Below are 21134 nucleotides of genomic sequence, written 5' to 3'. Positions count from 1 at the left end.
GCAGCACTACCCCATTCATTCATGGTGTTGGGTCTACTATGTCAACCTCCATTTCACTCTTAATTGTTTTAAAATAAGAGAGAGAATAATAAAAAAAGGAAATTGGGGTCCAGCCTGGATCCTTCTAGTTTTTTTTTTTATTGTACAAAAGAATTACAAATGAAATCCAACAAAATTCCACAAGTGTAAAAACATTCAAATCAAATCCTGCACCTTATAAATTCACAGCACTTCAGTATTTTCCATTGATGGCCGTTTAGCGTGATGGTCCTAACCTGAATGGATTAAAAAAAAAGACCAAATATGGAACACACGCGGCAATTATTATCGCGCTACTTTTCACATCAGATGCTTCTTATTGGCACCATTTGTGGAGAAAAAGGGTCAAACTGGAGTTACTTCACCACTCACTCTCGGGAAAGCATGGACTCCATGGTCGAAAACTTTATACGGTAGTCTCCCCTTAGAGGACCAGCAGTCTGTTTTAGGATCATAGCAGTCTACACAGTCTGAATCCTGAATGACGTTGAAACTGGTAACGAATCGTCCGCCAGTAACGTAGAGTTTGTTATCAATGACGGTGGCTCCATGATGCATACGTCTCTCCTTCATGCTGGCACAGTTAGTAAATGTGTTTGTCTTCGGGTCGTAGGCAATCATTCTCCTTGTGTAGCCTACAGAATGTGAGAAAACATTAAAGAGAAATGAACTACCAAAACCAATTACGACATAACAATTTGTCATGCTCCAACATAAACGTTGCACTCTCAAGCAATAGTCCAATCTGGATGAAAACCAGAATATACAAACCGGATTCCAAAAAAGTTGGGACACTAAACAAATTGTGAATAAAAACTGAATGCAATGATGTGGAGATGGCAAATGTCAATATTTTATTTGTAATAGAACGTAGATGACAGATCAAACGTTTAATCCAAGTAAATGTATCATTTTAAAGGAAAAATATGTTGATTCAAAATTTCACGGTGTCAACAAATCCCAAAAAAGTTGGGACAAGTAGCAATAAGAGGCTGGAAAAAGTAAATTTGAGCATAACGAAGAGCTGGAAGACCAATTAACACTAATTAGGTCAATTGGCAACATGATTGGGTATAAAAAGAGCTTCTCAGAGTGGCAGTGTCTCTCAGAAGCCAAGATGGGTAGAGGATCACCAATTCCCACAATGTTGCGCAGAAAGATAGTGGAGCAATATCAGAAAGGTGTTACCCAGCGAAAAATTGCAAAGACTTTGCATCTATCATCATCAACTGTGCATAACATCATCCGAAGATTCAGAGAATCTGGAACAATCTCTGTGCGTAAGGGTCAAGGCCATAAAACCATACTGGATGCCCGTGATCTCCGGGCCCTTAAACGACACTGCACCACAAACAGGAATGCTACTGTAAAGGAAATCACAGAATGGGCTCAGGAATACTTCCAGAAACCATTGTCAGTGAACACAATCCACCGTTGCCAGCTGAAACTCTACAGTGCAAAGAAGAAGCCATTTCTAAGCAAGATCCACAAGCTCAGGTGTTGTCACTGGGCCAGGGATCATTTAAAATGGAGTGTGGCAAAATGGAAGACTGTTCTGTGGTCAGACGAGTCACGATTCAAAGTTCTTTTGGAAATCTGGGACGCCATGTCATCCGGACCAAAGAGGACAAGGACAACCCAAGTTGTTATCAACGCTCAGTTCAGAAGCCTGCATCTCTGATGGTATGGGGTTGCATGAGTGCGTGTGGCATGGGCAGCTTGCATGTCTGGAAAGGCACCATCAATGCAGAAAAATATATTCAGGTTCTAGAACAACATATGCTCCCATCCAGACGTCATCTCTTTCAGGGAAGACCCTGCATTTTTCAACAAGATAATGCCAGACCACATTCTGCATCAATCACAACATCATGGCTGCGTAGGAGAAGGATCCGGGTACTGAAATGGCCAGTCTGCAGTCCAGATCTTTCACCTATAGAGAACATTTGGCGCATCATAAAGAGGAAGGTGCGACAAAGAAGGCCCAAGACGATTGAACAGTTAGAGGCCTGTATTAGACAAGAATGGGAGAGCATTCCTATTTCTAAACTTGAGAAACTGGTCTCCTCGGTCCCCAGACGTCTGTTGAGTGTTGTAAGAAGAAGGGGAGATGCCACACAGTGGTGAAAATGGCCTTGTCCCAACTTTTTTGGGATTCGTTGACACCATGAAATTCTGAATCAACATATTTTTCCCTTAAAATGATACATTTTCTCAGTTTAAACTTTTGTTCCATGATTTATGTTCTATTCTGAATAAAATATTAGAAGTTGGCACCTCCACATCATTGCATTCAGTTTTTATTCACGATTTGTATAGTGTCCCAACTTTTTTGGAATCCGGTTTGTACATCTGTGACTCCGATCCAGACTTGGCTAACGTAATGTGCCCTGGTCCTGTTTATATGTTTCATTAGGGCTGTACTCTCACTGGGCACATTTGCTCCATACCGTGCCCAAGCACGATTGTCCCCCAGGTCTGCATTCACACTGCGCTTAATGTTCTGGGCCCAGGCACGCCCAGACGTTCTGACTATGCGACTTCATGTAAAGCCAAAAAACGATCCAAACACAGTGTGACAGTATGCATGTCAAAATGCTTTTCCTTATTTTGTGGTTGTTTCGGAGTCGTGTAGGGCAGGGTAACTCTCTCTACCTTCGTACAGATTTTTTGAGTGTGTAGCGCAGTGTTTTGCTGTTAATCGTGCTGCATGTATGTGAAGAATTGTATGGTGACAAATGATGTTAAGGGAGGAATTTGCAGCTTTTCTTGCCAACTACAGTTCATGACCATGTGTAAGGTGAAAATAAAAACCTGTTTTTAACTCAAATTGTATTGAATTAAATGAGAATTGGACTATCTGACGTGTCGCATCACTGACGTCGTGTCTGTTTTCCGTGGTTGGGCACTTTTAGCAATCAGTGTTCCCGAATGCTACTGAACCATGCTCTGGCCCACCTCTTACCAGGGCGTGCACACGATACAGTTGGCCCGGCACGGAGAGATCACATTAGTCAAACGAACTACACTTTGCGGTCTTACATGTGGACAAACGTGCTCAGGCACAGAACGATTTGCTGGTGTGAGTACACCCCGAATCTTTTTAAATGTTGTGTTTTGAATGTGGTTTTGTTAGTGAATGATTTATCATGTATGTATTGGATTTAGTCGTTTTCTATGAAGTTATGTGACCTTTCCCCTTTGTGTAGAGTTTCAGGGGATGGAGCCACTGTGATGTTTCTGCTCAATGCTGTTGGGTTTGTGAACTGAAGACACGAAGGTTGAGTTTTTCAGGAGGAACTCACAGCAGTATGTATGGCGTAAAAAAAGGGCACTGCATCCCAACAGTTGGGATGCCATCACTAAAGGGAAAATGAATTCCCAGATTTATCAAGGTATCCTACAGGACTAGAAGTTGGGTGATGCAGCAAGACAGTGACCCTAAACATTGAAGCAGATCTACTGCTATCTGCTTTTTGGAGTGGTCCAGTCTGAGCCCAGACCTTGACCTAATGGAGATGCTGTGTAATGACCTCAGGAGAGCCGTTCATGCCAGACATCCTCAGAATATGGATGAGATGAACCAGCTTTGTAAGGAAGAAAGGTCCAAAAATTCCTCTTGAATGTTGTATTTGTTGTATCCTCTGCTACCAGAAGTGCTTGTTTAAGGTCATGGCTGCCGAAGGAGGTTTGACCAGTTCATTTACTTTTACGGCAGTACACTGTGAATGTTTTAATGGTGTGTTGAACAAAGACACGAAAGATTACAATTGTTTGTGTGTTATTAGGGTAAGCTTGTTGTGTTTGTCTATACTTGTGACTTGTTGATGAAGATCAGAATGCATTTAATGACCAATTTGTGCAGAAAACCTGGCAGTTACAAAGGGCCGACACTGTATGTGAGGTGGTTCGTGGATCGCTTGGTGCAGCTTAACTCTGTTTTATTATTGGTGTTCTTTACAGAAGAAACAACATGACTAACACACTGTAAGCAAATACTGTATACTGCAAAAGGTGCAATATATGACAACTAATATTTAACATCTTGTCACAAAATCCTTCAGTCCATCCAGTAATCCAATATAGGGTTGCAGATAGCCAGGTCCTTACCTGGCAGCAAGACAGAAACTAACCCTGGGCAGGTTGGCAGTCTTTTGTAGGGCAGGCCCACACTCTGCTAATTAACACCACTCTACAAGTCTTTGGAATTTAGGGGAAACAATGGAAGAACATGCAAACAACGCACAGGCATTGGCCAGGCTAGGGTTTGAATCCCAGGAGTATGGAGCTGTGAGGCAGTGTTGTGAAATCCTTTCAACGTGAAGCACAAAGAGGAGAGCAGGCCTCTAATAAACTAGTACAAAATGCCAGCGCTCCCCTAATTTAAGGCCTGGGCCCACTAGATTGACCAGGCAGGCAGGGCCTAAACTCAAAAGGTAAGCTTCCCGGCCTGCCCAGGCCCAACAAAGGGGTCGTGTAGTATCACCGGGGTGGGCTTGGCAATGTGGGCACACAACAGGCAAGGATTGGTGCATCAAAAGTACTTTTATTGAGCAAAGTGTTCCAAAAACAATAACATGCGGAGCAAGCTTCTTCCATGATGACTAATCCATAACAACCGTGATAAAAGTGAAGGTTGAAATACTAACAAATGAATAATTCAGACATGGTTAAGATCCGAGGTTAAAACTCAGTCAGGGTCAATCTTTATTTTTTTTTTAAACAAACATGAGTTCCTTTTTAAAGCCGACATCGCCCTCAAAGTGTGTCGTGTCCTCGCCGCCATCCCTCTGTGAATACGAGGGTGTCCCATGAGCCCATGAGCCCTGCTCTCAGGGAGTCGCTCAAATTGGTGGGTCGCTTAGCAGGAGTGGTCCTGCCCCTGTGAGTGTCACCTGCTCTACCCCAGTGGGGTCACATTCCCAACCGCCTGCCTCCTCTCCACAACAGCACCGGCTCTACTTTGATCCTACGCTGACTTTTTATCTCTCTCTTTCTCCATGAAAACAAAATGGTGTTGTGATAGAACGCAAACAAAAATTTAACATGGAGAAAACACAAAAACACACCTTAAAAGCAGATCTTCTGTACTTCAAAACCTCATAATAGAAAGACAGTGGTGCCTCGTAATTCAAATTTAATTAGTTTCAAGAGGCTATACGAACTCTGAATTGTTTGAAGTCCGAATCAGTTTTCCCCATTAGAAATAACGGAAGCCAAATTAAACCATTCCCAGACCCTAAACAATACCAATGTTGATCAACCGCAAATACACATAATTTAAGGTAAAAACACAAATGCCATAAATAAGAAATTAAAACATGAAAACAATAAATAAAATACAAACATTACTGTGTCGTAAATGAAATTATTGAAATAAAATGAAAATTGCATTTAGTGTATCTTGGTGGGGAGTGGTGGTGTCCTGTGTGGCTGGTTTGGAAGAGGAGTCGTTTTCCATTAACACCACCAACACCTGCACTCCTGGTCCTTCTCTCCCCCTTCTACCTTTTAGGACGACTGGTTGAGGGCCACCAGACCCACCACACATGTACCGCTTTCATGCTTCGTGATAAGTTCCTTTTTCTCCATAATCACACAACCTTCATCTTGGGCTTTCTTGCTTCCACACTCTTGTGGGATGCCATTGGTTAATAGACACAGGTTTTATATACTATACATGGTGGTCCAGATCTAATTATGTAACTTTTAATGAGGAGGTTAGGAGCCCACACTGATACAGCGCATTACCGCACCCACCACACGACAAACCAACTCAGGATCCAGATTAGGACCCAAGTGCAGCCATGCAACGGGTGACACCTCAGCACCACAATAGTTCAGATGGAAAACACACAAGCGTAACACAAGAGATGCCTTCACAGCGAGAGTCGAGAGACGACTTGGGCGCACGTAAACACCATCACTTTACTCTTGCTGCGTAAACTCCATTGGTTGCGCACGTAGTTTGAACGTAGAAGCATCGTTTCAGCTCTGGATTGAATTTCTCTGAAACGGTCAAAGTTAGAATCATTTGAAGTACGAAGCACTACTGTATAACAGTCCTGAAGAACTTTTATACATAATCAGATGTAGCAGGAGAATGGGCATCCCGGCCAGAACGGAGGATATTTCATTACCCAGACAGAAGGCCATTGAGATGACGCAAATGAAATGGCTGCTGGGACAAGAAAAATACATTTGTACCCCGGCTGATCTGCTCTAATGAACGGACTGAGAGAAGCCGAGGGTCAGGAGTGGTTCTGTCCTTCATACAGTAGGTGGCAGTGATCCTTGTATGGTAACTCAATCGGAACACCCACGGGGGTGCTTGGGAGTCAGAGCCGCGAGGCAGAGGACAACACTCGGCGAAGTTAGAGAGGAGGGAGAATTGCGTGTGTGTTTTTTGTGTAATTGATGGATTTATTGTGGCTGATTCTGGAGAGGAGATTCTGAGGAAGTGCCTTGAGAGAATAAAAATCCTTTGTTTTATTCTAATAACGTGTGCTGTATTACTGTGTCTTGGGTTTGGGGCTCAGTAGAGCCTCCTTGTGGCCACACAAAGATCACAACAGTCATCACACCACCCATAGGCCACCTCAAAAGGAAACGCATTTCACACGTCCTGTAAATAAGCAGTCCAAAAACACCAGCACCTTTATGAAAAGAACATTGGGTCTCGAACCCATTGGTCCTTCACATGGTGCCAAAATTGGGTTAAGCAGGTTTGAGATTGGACAGACGGATAATTCTTCATCCTCGGCCACGGTGACATGTAAGCTTACCTCCAACAATGAAGATTCGGTCGTCGAGGACAGCTGCTGGTGCATACACGTTCTTCACCGTTCTTGTTTCTAAGCGGTGCCACAAATTTCGAGTCATGTGGTAAACCTGAAAAGAAGAAATCTTCTGTTAGTTTTTCCATTTGCCATTCCACCCTTAGAACGGGGCAGCCATTTTACATTTATGTCTTATAATACACCTGGAACGAGAAGTGAGATTTTGGGCCAAAGGGAATTCTTGGAAAGCTGGTTGGACCTTCTGAAGCAGAAAGTATATGCCAACATATAGTGCCTTTGCCCTTCCCACCCATTCTTGTAGATCATCTCCCAGAGGGAAGCTTGACGTGTCACTACTGTATATAGGAGTCTGTCTTTGGACAAAGATATGGAGGGTCTATGTGAAGCTAATGCCTCTTATCTACAAGAGTTACAAGGGAGTCTATCTGGTCCACTGTCCAGGTGCTGGGCACCCTCTGGTATGGGTTATTTAAACAGGAGTGCTCTGTGGGTTAAGTGGTCTGGTGTCTGCGCCAGAAGAAGGTGACATTGAGGAGCAGCTTTGAGTGAGTAGGACCTTGGGTGGATCACAGGAGCAAGATGGAGGAGCCAAAGTAATGCAGAGCAGATGACTAGTCTGGAGCCCTGATGATACACGTATGGAGATCACAAGGTGGTGGCAACAAGTCGGCAGGTGTGCGACCCTTCCCAAACGATCTCCCATTTCCTTCAGGCATGCACGTTATTGTATTTTATGTTTAAATGCTGTGACCACAAGGGGGTGCCACTGAGCTCAAAAACCCAAGACACAGCAATACAGCACATGTTACAGGAATAAAATAAAGAACTTTTATTAATCTTCCCAGAGCACATCTTTGCAATCACCTCTTCAAGACCAGAATTATCAGTTCAATAAATCCAACTATTATACACAAATCAAACAATTCACCATCTTTCTCCATCTCTGTTGAGTGTTGCCTGCCACCTCCTGACTCTGACTCTCCGATGCCAGGCAGCGGACTCCTTTTACGTCGGACCCGGGAATACTTCCGGTGTCGTGCTGTGTCCTTGAGGAAGCACTTCCGGACCATAGAAAAAGTAGGAAGGGTAAGACAGCGCCCTCTATCGATCACCAGGGACCCCAACAGGGCTGCACTTCTGGACTACAAGTCCCAAGCATCCCTGTGGGTGTCCTGACTGGGTTACCATACAAGGACCGCTGCCCCCTCGTGAATAGGGGATGGAACCAATCCCCACCCTTGTCTCTTCTCATTCCATCCGTTAAAACACACATTTCCTTGTCCCGCCAGCCAATCCGCTTGCGTCATTGCAATGCCCTCCTGCCTGGGTAGTGAAACATCCTCTGCCTGTTCTCTTCCTGCAATGCATTCACAAGTTTTTCTTTAATTGCTATCATTGTGGTAAATCGTTTTTATCTCGCCTGCAACAATCAGTTCTCGTGCCAGGCAGTTCTGTTTACGGACATCTTTAACTCGTCTCTGGCTCAGTGTACCACATACCAGATTGCTTTAAATCTTCTGTTATTGTTCCCGTTCCCAAAAGTAATAAAATAAGCTGCCTCAATAATTACAGGCCTACTGCGCTAACATCACTTCTAATGAAAATATTTGAACTAACCCATCTGACGTCAGTTACCTCTACTGATCTCGACTCTCTTCAGTCTGAATATCGAGCAAATAGATCTGTGGACGATGCCATCAATGTGGGCCTTCACTTTGTGCTCGAGCATCTGGACTGTAAAGGAACGTATGCCAGAATTCTGTTTCTCGACTTACGTTCAGCATTTAACACCACCATCCCTGAACTGCTGTTAACTAAACTTCTAAAATAAAAAGTCAAGTGGCTGGTAATCTGTAGTGTCCGCTAGCACGCTGTGTCGTCTGGTGAAGCCCAGTTGCCATCTTGCCTACCACAGATCCATGTCTGGGTAGTCCTTTTAGGGTGAACGTTGCTGTTGGCGCGTCAGCTGCATGACCAGCTGGGGATCGATCAAGTACCTGACTTTCGTTTTTGAGCTCCAGATCACTTGCATCAAAGTCGGAGTTCGATAAGTCGGAATCTGATTCAGCAATAATACCCCAAAAATAAATCAATAATACTCACTGAGTATTTCGCTTTGGCCGTTCGCTTCGCTCTCTCGCCTGATGTCGATGCCATTCTAGACGTTGCTTACTCTACGCTACTCATGCACACACTGGGATTCGACCTCAAGTCAACAGTCCTCTGAGCAAAGAGGTTCTACCTATATCGTAACTGTGAGTTTTATCGACATTTACTGCTTTTATTGCCCTCTGCCCCCCGGTGTTGACTTTAATCGATATGTGCCCTCAATTCCTAATGTTGACAAAAATCTCCATCCTCCCTAAAACAGTTCATCAGTGGCCCACTGTGACGGTGCAACTCCGGCAATACTAAATAACAAAGAATAAAGTAAGGTCCAGATAAGGCCGGGAGAACAGAACAAAAACAAAATAGCTCCAGAGGGTGGGAGAAAAAAAAAACAAAATCTGCAAGGGTTCCAAGGCCACAAGACCACCCATTCATAACCCATTACCATTAAATACAACGTTAATTCGCAACCGAACGGCGGCGATGTTTAAGAAGCCCTGCCATGAAATGTTTGTTTCTTCTTACCTGAATGAGTCTGACCGGGTATTGCTTTGCATCCTCCCCTCCAAAAACGTATATTCTTTGATCTTTAACGGCAACAGCCGGATGAAGGACAGCTACAGGCATCGGGGCCATGGCTTCCCAAAGGTTGTAGACGATGTTATATCTTTCCACGTCGTTGGAGACTTGCTTTGCCAGCCCAAGACCCCCAAGGACAAAGATGTAGTGCATCGATGCGATGCTCGTGTGAGCGTAATGCGGCTCGAGCATGGGGTCAGCTCGCCTCCACTGGTGCGATTTGAAAGAGAACGTGTACACGTTGGAAGTGACTTCAGCCTTCCTTCCGTTCATGACCAGGCCCCCCAAAATATAGAGGACGCCGTGAACGAGCACCGAAGAAGACTTATAGAGGCGCAGCGGCAACTTTGAGAGCCACTGCCACTTCTGAGAGGCTTCTTCGTACAGTAAAACGTCTCTGGCGGTTTGCTGGTTGTTCTTTCTCCCTCCGACCAGGACCAGGCTTTCATGACTTGCGCACCGTCGTGGGGCGTTGGGGAGACTGAGTGCCGTTGTGCGCCGTAAAGCTTCTATCAAACCGGTGCAGATGGCGGAACGCTTAATCAGAGGCTCGTTGGCTATGAATTGGAACAGATACGTTGGGTGGACGTGCTGCAGTCTGACGTTTCTGAAGAGATCAAGGATCGAGTCCTTCCTACTTTGCAGGTCACAGTGAATCCATGCCATTAACACCTCAAAGACCTGCTCCTCCTGGAGACACAGCTGATCGTCGCCCAGATAATCAATCAGATCTTTCAAAGAGAGCTCCCTGAACTCTTCCGATGCGGCCACGTCAGAAAATCTGCGCAACGCAATGTCTTTGGCCTTCTGGCCAAGCTTACTGCAGCCAAGTGCTTCAGAGAGCCGGATCATGCTCAGGCAGTTCTCGGGATTTAGAAGTCCCAGGAGGAAGGAAGAACAGGCTTCAAAGAGACGGGAGTACTGCAAAAGTGCTGCCATTTCCATCAAGGGCAGCACGTCTTCTGTTGTTATTGTGATCGTCCCGGTATAAACATAATCCAAAAGTTGACTTAGGGCATCGGACGAGATCCCTGGCAAAGTGACTTTTGATAGAAAACGTTCTCGGAAGTTGCTGCAGAACATCGCCTTGAAGTAAGGACTGCTTGAAACGAGAACATTACGATGACAGGGAAACTCCCTGTCGCCCGTGCAGAGCATGACATCAGTGAAGACCTCATCTTGTCGAAGAGAGTTGAGCTGCGCGAGGAGGTCTGACGAAAATTCTCTGTCAAAGAAGGTGAGGCCTTTTGGGGACTCTTCATTCATTCTGTAAAACAGGACAAGATATCAATTAGACCTGGAAATTGTACGCTTCCTTAGGTTTCATGCCACTGACAAAACAAATATGACAAGATCTTAACCGGCAGTGTCCTAATATATTTGTATCGTTTTTAGATGTCTTTTGTTTTGTTATTTCTATTGTAACCACCAGGGGGTGCCACTGAGTCCCAAACCCAAGACACAGTAACACCCAGTACACTCGTAGCTTTCAGTTAAAAATATTTATTAAACCTTGGCACATTTTCAGATCATCTTTCCAAAGATGAGTTGCATAATCACAATAACCCAAACAAATTCTTCTTCCTCTCGTCCTGCCATTGAGTGTTGCCTCCTGACTCTGACTCCCTGATGTGAGATGGTGGGCTCCTTTTTAAGCCACGTGTGAGAAAGCTTCTGGGGCTCTGCTGTCTCTCCCTGGAAGCACTTTGGGGTCATAAATAAAGTAGAGAGGTCATCACCCACTATTGGCACCCAGGGACCCCAACAGGGCTGCCATACTCCCAAGCACCCCTGTGGCTGTCCAGACTGGGCTGCCGTACAAGGACCGCTGACACCTGGTGTATGGGGGATGGAACAGCTCCCAACTCTCGGCTTCCACTGGTCCATCTACTACATTATACTGGCCAGGCGCAAAGTTATTTTTCCATCCTGCTGACCAATCTGTCTCTCATTCCATTCTGGCCTCCCGTCCAGGTAAGAAACCATCCTCCTCTCCGACTGGAATGTTTTGTAACACCATTATATTGCCACTAGCTGTGCTACCCATCTAAGGCAAGCTGAAATTTAAGTCATCAACAAAGACCTCAGCGTTAACGTTTGTTACGCACCATGGAAAACCTCTGTGCCTCTGTTATGTGCCATTCAGTATGGGATTCATAAGAGCAGTGTTAATGTTTGTGATGCACCATCTGTTGGAGTGACACATGAAACGCATTTTATTGCTTAAAACGTTTCTGATGTACCATCTGTTGGAATGACACATGCAACCCATTTTGTTACTAAAAATGTTTGTGATGAACCATCTGTTGGAATGACACATGCAACGGATTTTATTACTAAAAATGTTTGTGATGAACCATCTGTTGGAATGACACATGCAACCCATTTTATTACTAAAAATGTTTGTGATGAACCATCTGTTGGAATGACACACACAACCCATTTTATTACTAAAAATGTTTGTGATGAACCATCTGTTGGAATGACAGGGACATAGCAACTGGATGGACACACAGACACTTCTCCTTTTAGTAAGGTGGACATTGTGGTTTGTCTCTTTGGTGAGCATTGCTGAGGAGTTTCTGGGACATCTTGGTGGTTATCATGTGGTTGAAGAATGTAAATTCGACATTTATTTTGTCCTACTCTTGATTTGTTACAAAGTTGTATTTTTTTTCTTTTTTTGTTGCATCTCATTGCAGCAACATTTTGAATATTGACGGGTGGCACCATTTTGGAGCTTTTGTGTCAGCTGTCGCCAAGATGTCCTCTCAGAGGCCCACCAGTGTGCTCACATGACGTCATCTGTGCAGCCCTATAGAAGGTCATATTACACTGTTCTGGTATTTGTGTCTGGATAAAACTAGAAGTCTTAACATACACTTCCTGGTATTTTCTTTCTCGGCTTTCTGACATACTTTCAGTGTTAAGGTTTTGATTTTTGTTGCACTCTTTTTTGTTTTCACTTCATCGTCTGATCCGGAGTTAAATATTCAGCCAGCTTCGGCAGAGCAAGTGTCAGTACTCTCTGCACTGTTTTCATGGGTGCAGCCACATTGTTGATATTAATGATGCCTGTTGGCATCACCTGATCAAACATCCTAACCAGTGCCAGAGGTGGAGACAAGCTGAACCCGCTTAATCCAGACCAGGAGCACACGGTGGGCTGGAGCCAATCCCAGCTAGCACAGGGAGCAAGGCAGGAACAAAGCCTGGACAGGTGAACACACACACCCACACCCCATATGGGCAATTTTGAGTCGCCAGTTCACCTAACCAGCATCCCTTTGAGTTGTGGGAGGATACCAGAGAACCCAGTGGGTACCCACGCAGCCACAGAGAGAACATGCCAACTCCACACAGGGAGGTCCGGGGATGTGAACGCTGGTCTCCTTACTGAGAGGCAGCAGCGCGCCCCTCATTCATATCTACTGCTTATAAGTTGGACATGACATAACATAACAGTCTTAACCCTGCCTTATCGCATTCAGGATTGAGGGGGCCAGAGGCTAACCTGGCAAGATAAGAACCCGTCCCAGAGGATGGACCAGTTTGAAGTCAGTAAGTAAACAAACTGGAATAACAGGATGAAACCCACACAGGCAGGAGAGAACATGCAGACTTAACACAGATAAGATGTGAGACCGAGCTCCTGACTCTCTCATCTTTCGTAAAGAGTACGGTGGTCCCTAATGTCCTGGCTAAACTGTCAGTCACGGCCTGGTCATTCTGCCCCATCACCCCCTAACTATCTCTCTCCCTTCTTCAACACCCAACTAATCAATAGGTGGTGAGCGCACTGACGTAAATGGTTGCTATTGGATGCTACCCATTAGTGGTGGGTGAAGTGCCCCCCCCATGTAATTCACCATATAAATGTTTTCTTCTGTACCCTAGAACACTGAATATGCAAGGCTGCAGTGCTAACTGCTGCACCACCATGCCATCCCTGGTCCACATCATACAAGATCATTTATAGCACACATACTATTAAAACAGACCAAAACACTGCCATCTCAAAAAGCAGGACAGACATTTTTTATAGCATGCCGTCTTTCTCTTAACACACAGAATGTTTGTATCTTAACCCACCTGTTGTTTTCCAACTAACGGTTTTTCTCTTCAATCGTTATGTTGTGTCCTTCAAAATCCTTTCTGTTAACTCGCTCTGCTATGCTTTCAACGTCTGTTGTTGTTTAAAACTCCGCTCGACTGCAGCCGCTTGCCATGGGGACATTCTGTAAATTCCAGGTCTATAAATAGGGCATCAAGGACTTTCAAAACTGGTCACATGCAAAAAGCCGCTGTGTTTTCATGGCACAGGCACCACGTCTTTCTTTCTATTTGGTTGAGCAAGCTTCTGTTTTTCAGGACTCTGTGTTCTTAACCAAGCGGAAAGGTGTCTCCGCTGCTGTCAATATGGACGGCTACCACTGGCACTGACGAGGCTGAGGATGGTCCCATACAGAAACGGGGTTTTGTGTGCCCCATAGTGTGGCATAGTGGCTTGCACTGCTGTCTCATAGAGCTGGCATAATGGATTCAGAACCCATGTCTTGTTTCTATCTGGGCGGTTTTCCCCTATTTTATTGTAGGATTGTATCAGTATTGTAATGTAGTGCCCGGTGTGACCAGCGTGTTTTAAGCAAAGAGACTTACCAGCTGGGCAAAAGCAGACCAACAGACCATCTTCAGACCTGATAGCAAAATGTGAAAACTTCCAAAGGGGTGAAGACTCTTTACAGGCCCCGTATGCGCAGATCTTTCCATTAAATGCCGTTCAGCCCCTCACGTTAATATTAACAACATGGGGTGCCTTTACTGTGGAAGACAGCGATGTGGTGTAAATCACTATATAGATACGATACTACCTACTGTAAAACATACTGGCCCTCAGGTTCATGCCTGGGGACCCCCAGTGGTCGCAGGTTTCTGCTCCAACCAGTTTCACAATCAGGGATTCATTTGTCCTCAACCCGATCTGGTCAACTGGAGCGGCTGATTGGCTGCTGAGGCGAGTGGGTGGGGCTGGGTTTGGGGGACACTTGAGACTTTAGGGAAGGCGGAGAAAGGTGGGCGGAGTTTAAGCGCGGCGGGTGGTGGCAGTTAAATAGAAGCCGGCGCAAGAAGGGATGCATCTGAAGGAGTGAGGTGTGAAGAAGGGCCACATTGGTGAAGGCGTTTATGTGGCGTTTCCTGTGGGAAAAAATGATGTGCGTCATGAGTCCTGGTCCTGGCAGAAAGCGAAGCTGAAGCAGCTGCACTTCACTGGCACACGTGGGCGACACACAGGTAGCAAGGAAGCCACATGTCGTACGAGATGCTTGGCACGCTGCCTGCAAGAGTGTATGCAACGGCGGACAGACAGTGCCGTGTATAGTGCAGACGATGCTGAGGTGGACATTATAAACGTTTGTTTGTGCTCTGGTCCGGTCCGTACACATTTTTCTAAATTAAATAAAGATAGAAAACTCAACAGTGGGCTGCAGTAATGAGCCCTGACCACTAGAGGGCAGCATGGACGCTTGTATACACCGTCTATGCCCAGAAACGGCCCTGGGCTCGAAGAATGCCTCCTGTACTCCGCCGAAACAGAACTGCAGCCATCAGCATCCCGCAATGAAGAACTCAAATGTGGCAATGACTTCTCTTCGGCCTTGATTTGTATGGAATGAGTCATGCAAAGAATGAACTGACATTACATCATGGATAGCAGGAGCGCTTATAAGAACGGCAACTCTGCTCAGTCCAGCGAGTGCGGCAAAAGACAAGCAATCCTGTTAAGGATCGTGAACCACCTCAGAGTCATGTAAGGAGTAGAGAATCCATCCATTGTGGCGCTATATATATAGTGTATATCAGTTTATAATACGTTATTCTTGAGTTTATATTTCCGCCATTCAGGGCTCAACCAATCTATCTAATAAAATGACACATTCCCAGGGATCAAGCGCCTCCTGCTGTTCACGTACCAAGTAAAGAAAAGCGCATACCTGTTCTCTCTGCAACGATTCACCCAGCAAAAAAACGTGTTAAAGGCCACCGTTTTCAGCTTTGACAAGTGAAAGTGACAGTTATCATTTCAGGACTTAGTTCATGTTACAAATAAATACATGAAGAAATAAATACATAAAGAACTAAACAATATATGATCAATTTAATTATTCATACTCATAATCTGTGTTGGAATTATTTATTTATTGTTATGTTTCACACCACTTTTATTGATTTGCATACGTATTTAATTTTGTCCGAAACTTTCCTCCATACTTTATCCGTATTAATTCCAAATGACAGTGAAGAGCGTCTGAAATTTGACCGCCGAAACACCCGGCATGTGAACACCACATCCCGCCAACCAGCGCGAAGCGGAAATAACGTCACACTTAAACGTCAACTTCCGCGTTTAACAAAATAGGAAGTGAAAAAAGCTGGGGCAATTGGGCAAAGTAGCGGAGAATCCAAGAAAGACAGCGAGGGATATGAAAGTGCGAATTGAGTCCCACGTGTAATGTTCGTCGCGCTGCTCTCGTTATTTCGCCAGCGCTAAGTTGTGGACGCTGTCATTACTTCAGCATGAACACAGATGTGGAGTTTCATATCAGGCAGAACTACCCTTGGACCAAACTACCGGCTAACGTGAAACAGGTAGAGAGATTCTTCATTTTTTTTTTATTTTTACTTGTCACCTTACTCGTCACATGCCGCAGATATACAATCTTTGTGTCGGTCGTCTGCAGCTTGAGACAACTCGATATCCTTAGTTTTGCATGAAGTAGAAATGCTTCGTATAATTTCGTGCCGGTCCGGATCCAGAATGTCTCGGTTGATGCTTCTTCTTAAACGCTTTTTCAGTATATTCTTGTCGTCGCCGTTTATAAATATTTGACTTGATTATGTTGAGAATTCAGCTTTACTAATTTCTCATTGGCGCCCTTTAACTTTCACACATGACATATGTAGTCTGTTAGGGAAGGATGAAGCAGTCGCGGATTTCTTCTCTCCGTCCAGCCGGATTACTCCATTTTGGAGTTGTGGAAATTTGAAACTTAATACCAATAACCCTGGAGAGCCACTGAATGGTATGCCAGGTCTTTCAAGGTTTGAGTTGCCACACTCGCGTGTAATGGCAAGGGAATCATCTCAATGTCTCCAGCTCCCAGTATCTGCTCATTGGGAGGTAACTGAATTGTAGAGACTTTCCCAGCATTGTGTCATTTACGTTACGTTACGTCTTACTGGCGGACTCCTTTATCCAAAGTGACCTGCAACATCTGAGCTACAGTTCCATTTCTTTTGTTTTTCCAATTGGAGTGCAGGCAGGTGAAGTGACTTGCTCAGGGTCACACAGTGTCTTGAATGAACACACTTGGGGTCTGAAGTCCAAGGCCTTAACCATCCACTGGCTGAAATGAGGTCAAATCTCATCCCATGTATATAAAATGCTTTTTTATATTATATATACAGCGGGGAAAATGAGTAGATAGATACTTTATTAATCCCAAGGGGAAATTCACATAATCCAGCAGCAGCATACTGATACTGTTTACCCCCCTGGTGGAATTCAAGAGTCTCATAGTGTGGGATCTCCTCAGTCTGTCACTGAAGCTGCTCCTCTGTCTGGAGATGATCCTGTTCAGTGGATTCTCCATGATTGACAGTTGCCTGCTCAGCGCCCGTCGCTCTGCCACGGATGTCAAACTGCCCAGCTCCGTGCCTACAATAGAGCCTGCCTTCCTCACCAGTTTGTCCAGGCGTGAGGCGTACCTCTTCTTTATGCTGCCTCCCAGCACACCACCGCGTAGAAGAGGACGCTCACCACAACCGTCTGATAGAACATCTGCAGCATCTTATTGCAGATGTTGAAGGACGCCAACCTTCTAAGGAAGTATAGTCGGCTCTGACGTTTCTGAGCATCAGAATTGGCAGTCCAGTCCAGTTTATCATCCAGCTGCACTCCCAGGTATTTAAAGGTCTGCACCCTCTGCACAGTCACCTCTGATGATCTCAGGGTCCATGAGGGGCCTGGTCCTCCTAAAATCCACCACCAGCTCCTTGGTCATGCTGGTGTTAAGATGTAAGTGGTTTGAGTCGCACCATTTAACAAAGTCCTTGATTTGTTTCCTATACTCCTCCTCCTGCCCACTCCTGATGCAGCCCACCATAGCAGTGTTATCAGCGAACTTTTGCACGTGGCAGGACTCCGACTCGTATTGGAAGTCCGATGTATATAGGCTGAAAAGAAAAACACTTTGAAAGTATTGAACGCATCAACGTTTTTCTCAGTAAATATACAGGGTGAGTCAAAATTATGTTAACATTTGAATGACGGAAACAATTTATTCACAAAACATGATTTACAGGAACGTCTCAACTTGTTCGCCATCATGTTTTTAACATATGTGGCACATAACTTTTATACAAGTATATACATAGCAGTACCATTAGTGTTAACATCATTTTGACGTGCCCTGTATTTCTAATGGGGCTGTTGACGTGAACTTTTCACCAGGCGTCGGTAACAACCCATGTAATTCACACATAAAAAGACATCAAAACAAGTCCGTCCAGAAATTAAGTTCTGTGTAATAAAGTGGAATGACACAGGGAATAAGTACTGAACACGCTTACTGAAGTTTATTTCATACTTGGTAGAAAAAGCCTTTGTTGGTAATGACCGCCTCAAGATGCCACCTGTACGGAGAAACGAGTCGCAGGTGTGACTTTTGGCTTATTCTTCTATCTTAAATCTTGAAGGTTCCAGGGGTCTCTTTTATGAACTCTGATCTTCAGGTCTTTCCATTGATTTTCAATTGGATTCAAGTCGGGCCATTCTAGCAGCTTTATTTTCTTTATTCTCTGAAACCAATTGAGAGTCTTCTTGGCTGTATGTTTGAGGATCAACGTCCAACATCCTGGTAGATGTCGGGAGGTTCTTATCAAGAATGTCTCCATTCATCCTTCCTTCAAGTATATGAAGTCTGCCCGTACCTTATGCTGAAAATCGGCTGCACACCATGATGTTCCCATCTCCAAACTTCACTGTTGGTGTGGTGTTCTTGGGGTGACGTGCAGTGCCATTTCTCCTCCTAAACATGGTGTGTGCAATGACATCCAAAGAGTTCAATTTGGCTGTTCTCCCCGTATTTCATTGGCTGGTCCAAATGCTGTTCAGCAAACTTTAAACGAGCTTCGGCGTGCTTTGTCATCAGCAGTGAGGTCTTGCGATGTGCAGAGAGGCCGTGGCGGCTGAGCGCATCACTTACTGGACCTGCTAATTCCAGGTCTTCCTTGGCTCTCCGACAACTCTTCTGATTATTCTTGTGACTCCTCTGTCAGAAATCTTGCAAGGAGCGCCTGGTCCTGGCCGGTTTATGGTGACCCGATGTTCTTTCCATTTGTGGATTACGGCCCCGACGGTGCTCAGTGGAACATTCAGAAGTTTAGAAGTTTGTCTGTCACCGATGCCATCAGTAGTTTTGTGAAGGTCTTGAGAGAGCTCTTTTCTTTTACCCATCATGAGAGACACCTTGGTAATGAGAAACCTTTTTATAGGCCATCAATTCGGACAAAAGCAGCTGTGCACTGACAGGTGGCTGTTGGTTCTTTGTGTGTTCAGTACTTATTCTCAGTGTCATTCCACTTTATTACACATAATTTATGGACTTATTTGTTTTGATGTCTTTGTATGTGTGGATTACTTGGGTTGTTACCGACGTCTGGTGAAAATGTCACGTCAACAGCCCCATCTTTCTATCTAATACACTACTCTGGCTGTCCGTTTGTCTATCCAGGATTTTAAGTCACCTGTCGCTCGCAAACCTTTTGATCTATTGACCTGAAAATTAGTACACATATACCACGTGACGTCTACTATCTGCTTTTGGGGTGAAGATTTTTATTGCTCCTTTTATTTTTATTTTATTTTATTGTAGAATCAACTCTCGGCAGCGAGCAGCAGAGTGGCCGTGCGGCGCATGCGTATGGGCGCCGTTCTCATTCCCTACCACCTTCGCTAATCATTCTTGAGGCAGATTGAAGACTTAAGTGCCAGCCTAAATGAAAAATGAAAGAAAACGTACCTAGTAATTGCAACACAAAAACTAACTCAATCAGTTTTAACGCGACAAAATGCCGACGAAAGAAGAGAAGCAGCGGGCTGCTAGGGTGAAGAACAGAAGAGCAGCTCAGGACGCAGCAATGGCATCAACCTCTGAGCAAACGAATGATAAATGGACAGAAAAAGAGGATGAAAACTAGGAATGCTCGAGTCAAGTGTATTCACTGCACGTTATCGTGCAGAACGCCATTGCTGGTTAGGAATATATTTACTGAGGAAATCGTTGACGTGTTCAGTTCTTTGTATTTATACATGAAAGTCCTCCATTCCTCCTTTGAACGATCAGGTTACAAACTGGTTTACCTAAACATTTCCTCAATGTTCAGTTTCAGAATTTGTAGTATTTATAAGTTAAGCAACAACATCAGATTTTAAAAAAAGGCAATCATTTTTTAAATCCTGTACACGATTTCTAATATTTATTTTGCCATCTGAGGCTTCAATGACCCATAAGGAGTAAAATAAAACTTGATAATTGTGAAGTTTTGGGAGTGTGAGAAGATTTTCACACACAGACACACATTGCACATTCCTGTTGTTGCTGGTTCTGTTATTGTTAGGGACACAACACATCCAAGCCATCGTCTATTTAAACCCGTTGCCATCAGAAAGGTGGCACTGTCATGTCTCGGCCAGGATTCCTGCCCTGTCTGGGGTTCAGATTCTTCTTTTGTGTCTCTTTTTTGTTCATTTTTGATTCATTGATTTTTGTTGACTGTGTGCATCATTCATTTTAAGGACTGATCCACATTATTACTGACCTCGATGCTGCAATTCCAGTGAATACGGTTTATTTATTATCTAACGTCTGGGCATTACATCATACTCATTTCAAACTGTTCAACAAGCTGCTTTTTATTAAATATTATATATACTTTGTCTGGGGGTGGCACTCATCTTTGTCTCGGCAGACAGCCTCACACACGTGATTTGCTTGAACAGGAATTTTTCTGTCTCGCATGTCTTGCAAGTTTTTGCATCTTCTGTAGTGTAATAAACTTAAAAGTATACTGTAATTATAGGCCCAAAACGTATTAGCTCATTTATGTATTTGCTGGGGTCCTGCGCCCCTAACCCCTATGAATCGCAAGGGATAACAGTATTTGGAATATCCAAGTAAATAGATACTAGTGAAGGAGCAAAATGATGCGCATTATTCTTAACTGACATATTTCTACCAAAAACAGATTTCTAGTAAGCAAAGTGTCATTGTAATTCAGTTTATGTTGTGTTGCCTTATATGGGTGGCCTTTTTACAATATTTTAAGTATTAAGTGGAATATAATATCTATGCATGTGGACTGGTTAGTTACTAATCTGTCATTTTTTTCTTTTTCCTCTCTCCCCAGAGCCTTGGTAATTCTCAACGAGAGTATGACAAACAAGTCCTGCTGTACAGTATTCAAAATCAGTTACGATTCCGTAACAACCTGGGTAAGTATTTTAGGAAATAATAAATTGAATAAAGCTGAAGTTTGGTCTTTGTT

The 21134-nt window shown here is 44.2% G+C and overlaps 2 protein-coding genes across 3 annotated transcripts in view; one reads left to right on the top strand and one right to left on the bottom strand.

Moving 5' to 3' along the window:
• Positions 1-96: 96 nt before the first annotated feature.
• On the bottom strand, positions 97-13768 carry klhl38a (kelch-like family member 38a). Its single transcript, XM_039738678.1, has 4 exons — positions 13620-13768; positions 9474-10794; positions 6825-6930; positions 97-674 (listed from the first exon to the last, which is right to left on the bottom strand). Exons 2-4 carry the CDS (start codon positions 10791-10793, stop codon positions 385-387), a joined length of 1716 nt encoding a protein of 571 aa, XP_039594612.1. The 5' UTR covers position 10794; positions 13620-13768; the 3' UTR covers positions 97-384.
• A 2155-nt stretch (positions 13769-15923) lies between these two features.
• The window catches only part of fam91a1 (family with sequence similarity 91 member A1), a 41044-nt gene continuing 35833 nt past the window's right edge, over positions 15924-21134 (top strand). For both annotated transcript variants that reach the window (XM_039738355.1, XM_039738354.1), the window contains exons 1-2: positions 15924-16175; positions 20997-21081. In XM_039738355.1, coding sequence (XP_039594289.1) covers positions 16104-16175; positions 20997-21081 — 157 coding nt within the window. In that variant the 5' untranslated portion in view covers positions 15924-16103. The remainder of the gene's footprint in view (positions 16176-20996; positions 21082-21134) is intronic.

The sequence above is a fragment of the Polypterus senegalus genome, chromosome 16 (assembly GCF_016835505.1).
Source record: "Polypterus senegalus isolate Bchr_013 chromosome 16, ASM1683550v1, whole genome shotgun sequence".
Taxonomy (NCBI): Eukaryota; Metazoa; Chordata; class Cladistia; order Polypteriformes; family Polypteridae; genus Polypterus; species Polypterus senegalus.
Note: the sequence above shows the minus strand (reverse complement) of the source record. Positions and strands in the feature narration are given on the sequence as shown.

Excerpts from the sequence above, each read along its gene's own strand:
- klhl38a (XM_039738678.1), bottom strand. The coding sequence starts at position 10,793 with ATGAATGAAGAGTCCCCAAAAGGCCTCACCTTCTTTGACAGAGAATTT. Across the intron at positions 6,931-9,473 it reads ACCCGGTCAGACTCATTCAG|GTTTACCACATGACTCGAAA; the intron begins GTAAGAAGAAAC and ends TCTTCTTTTCAG. Across the intron at positions 675-6,824 it reads CCGAATCTTCATTGTTGGAG|GCTACACAAGGAGAATGATT; the intron begins GTAAGCTTACAT and ends CACATTCTGTAG.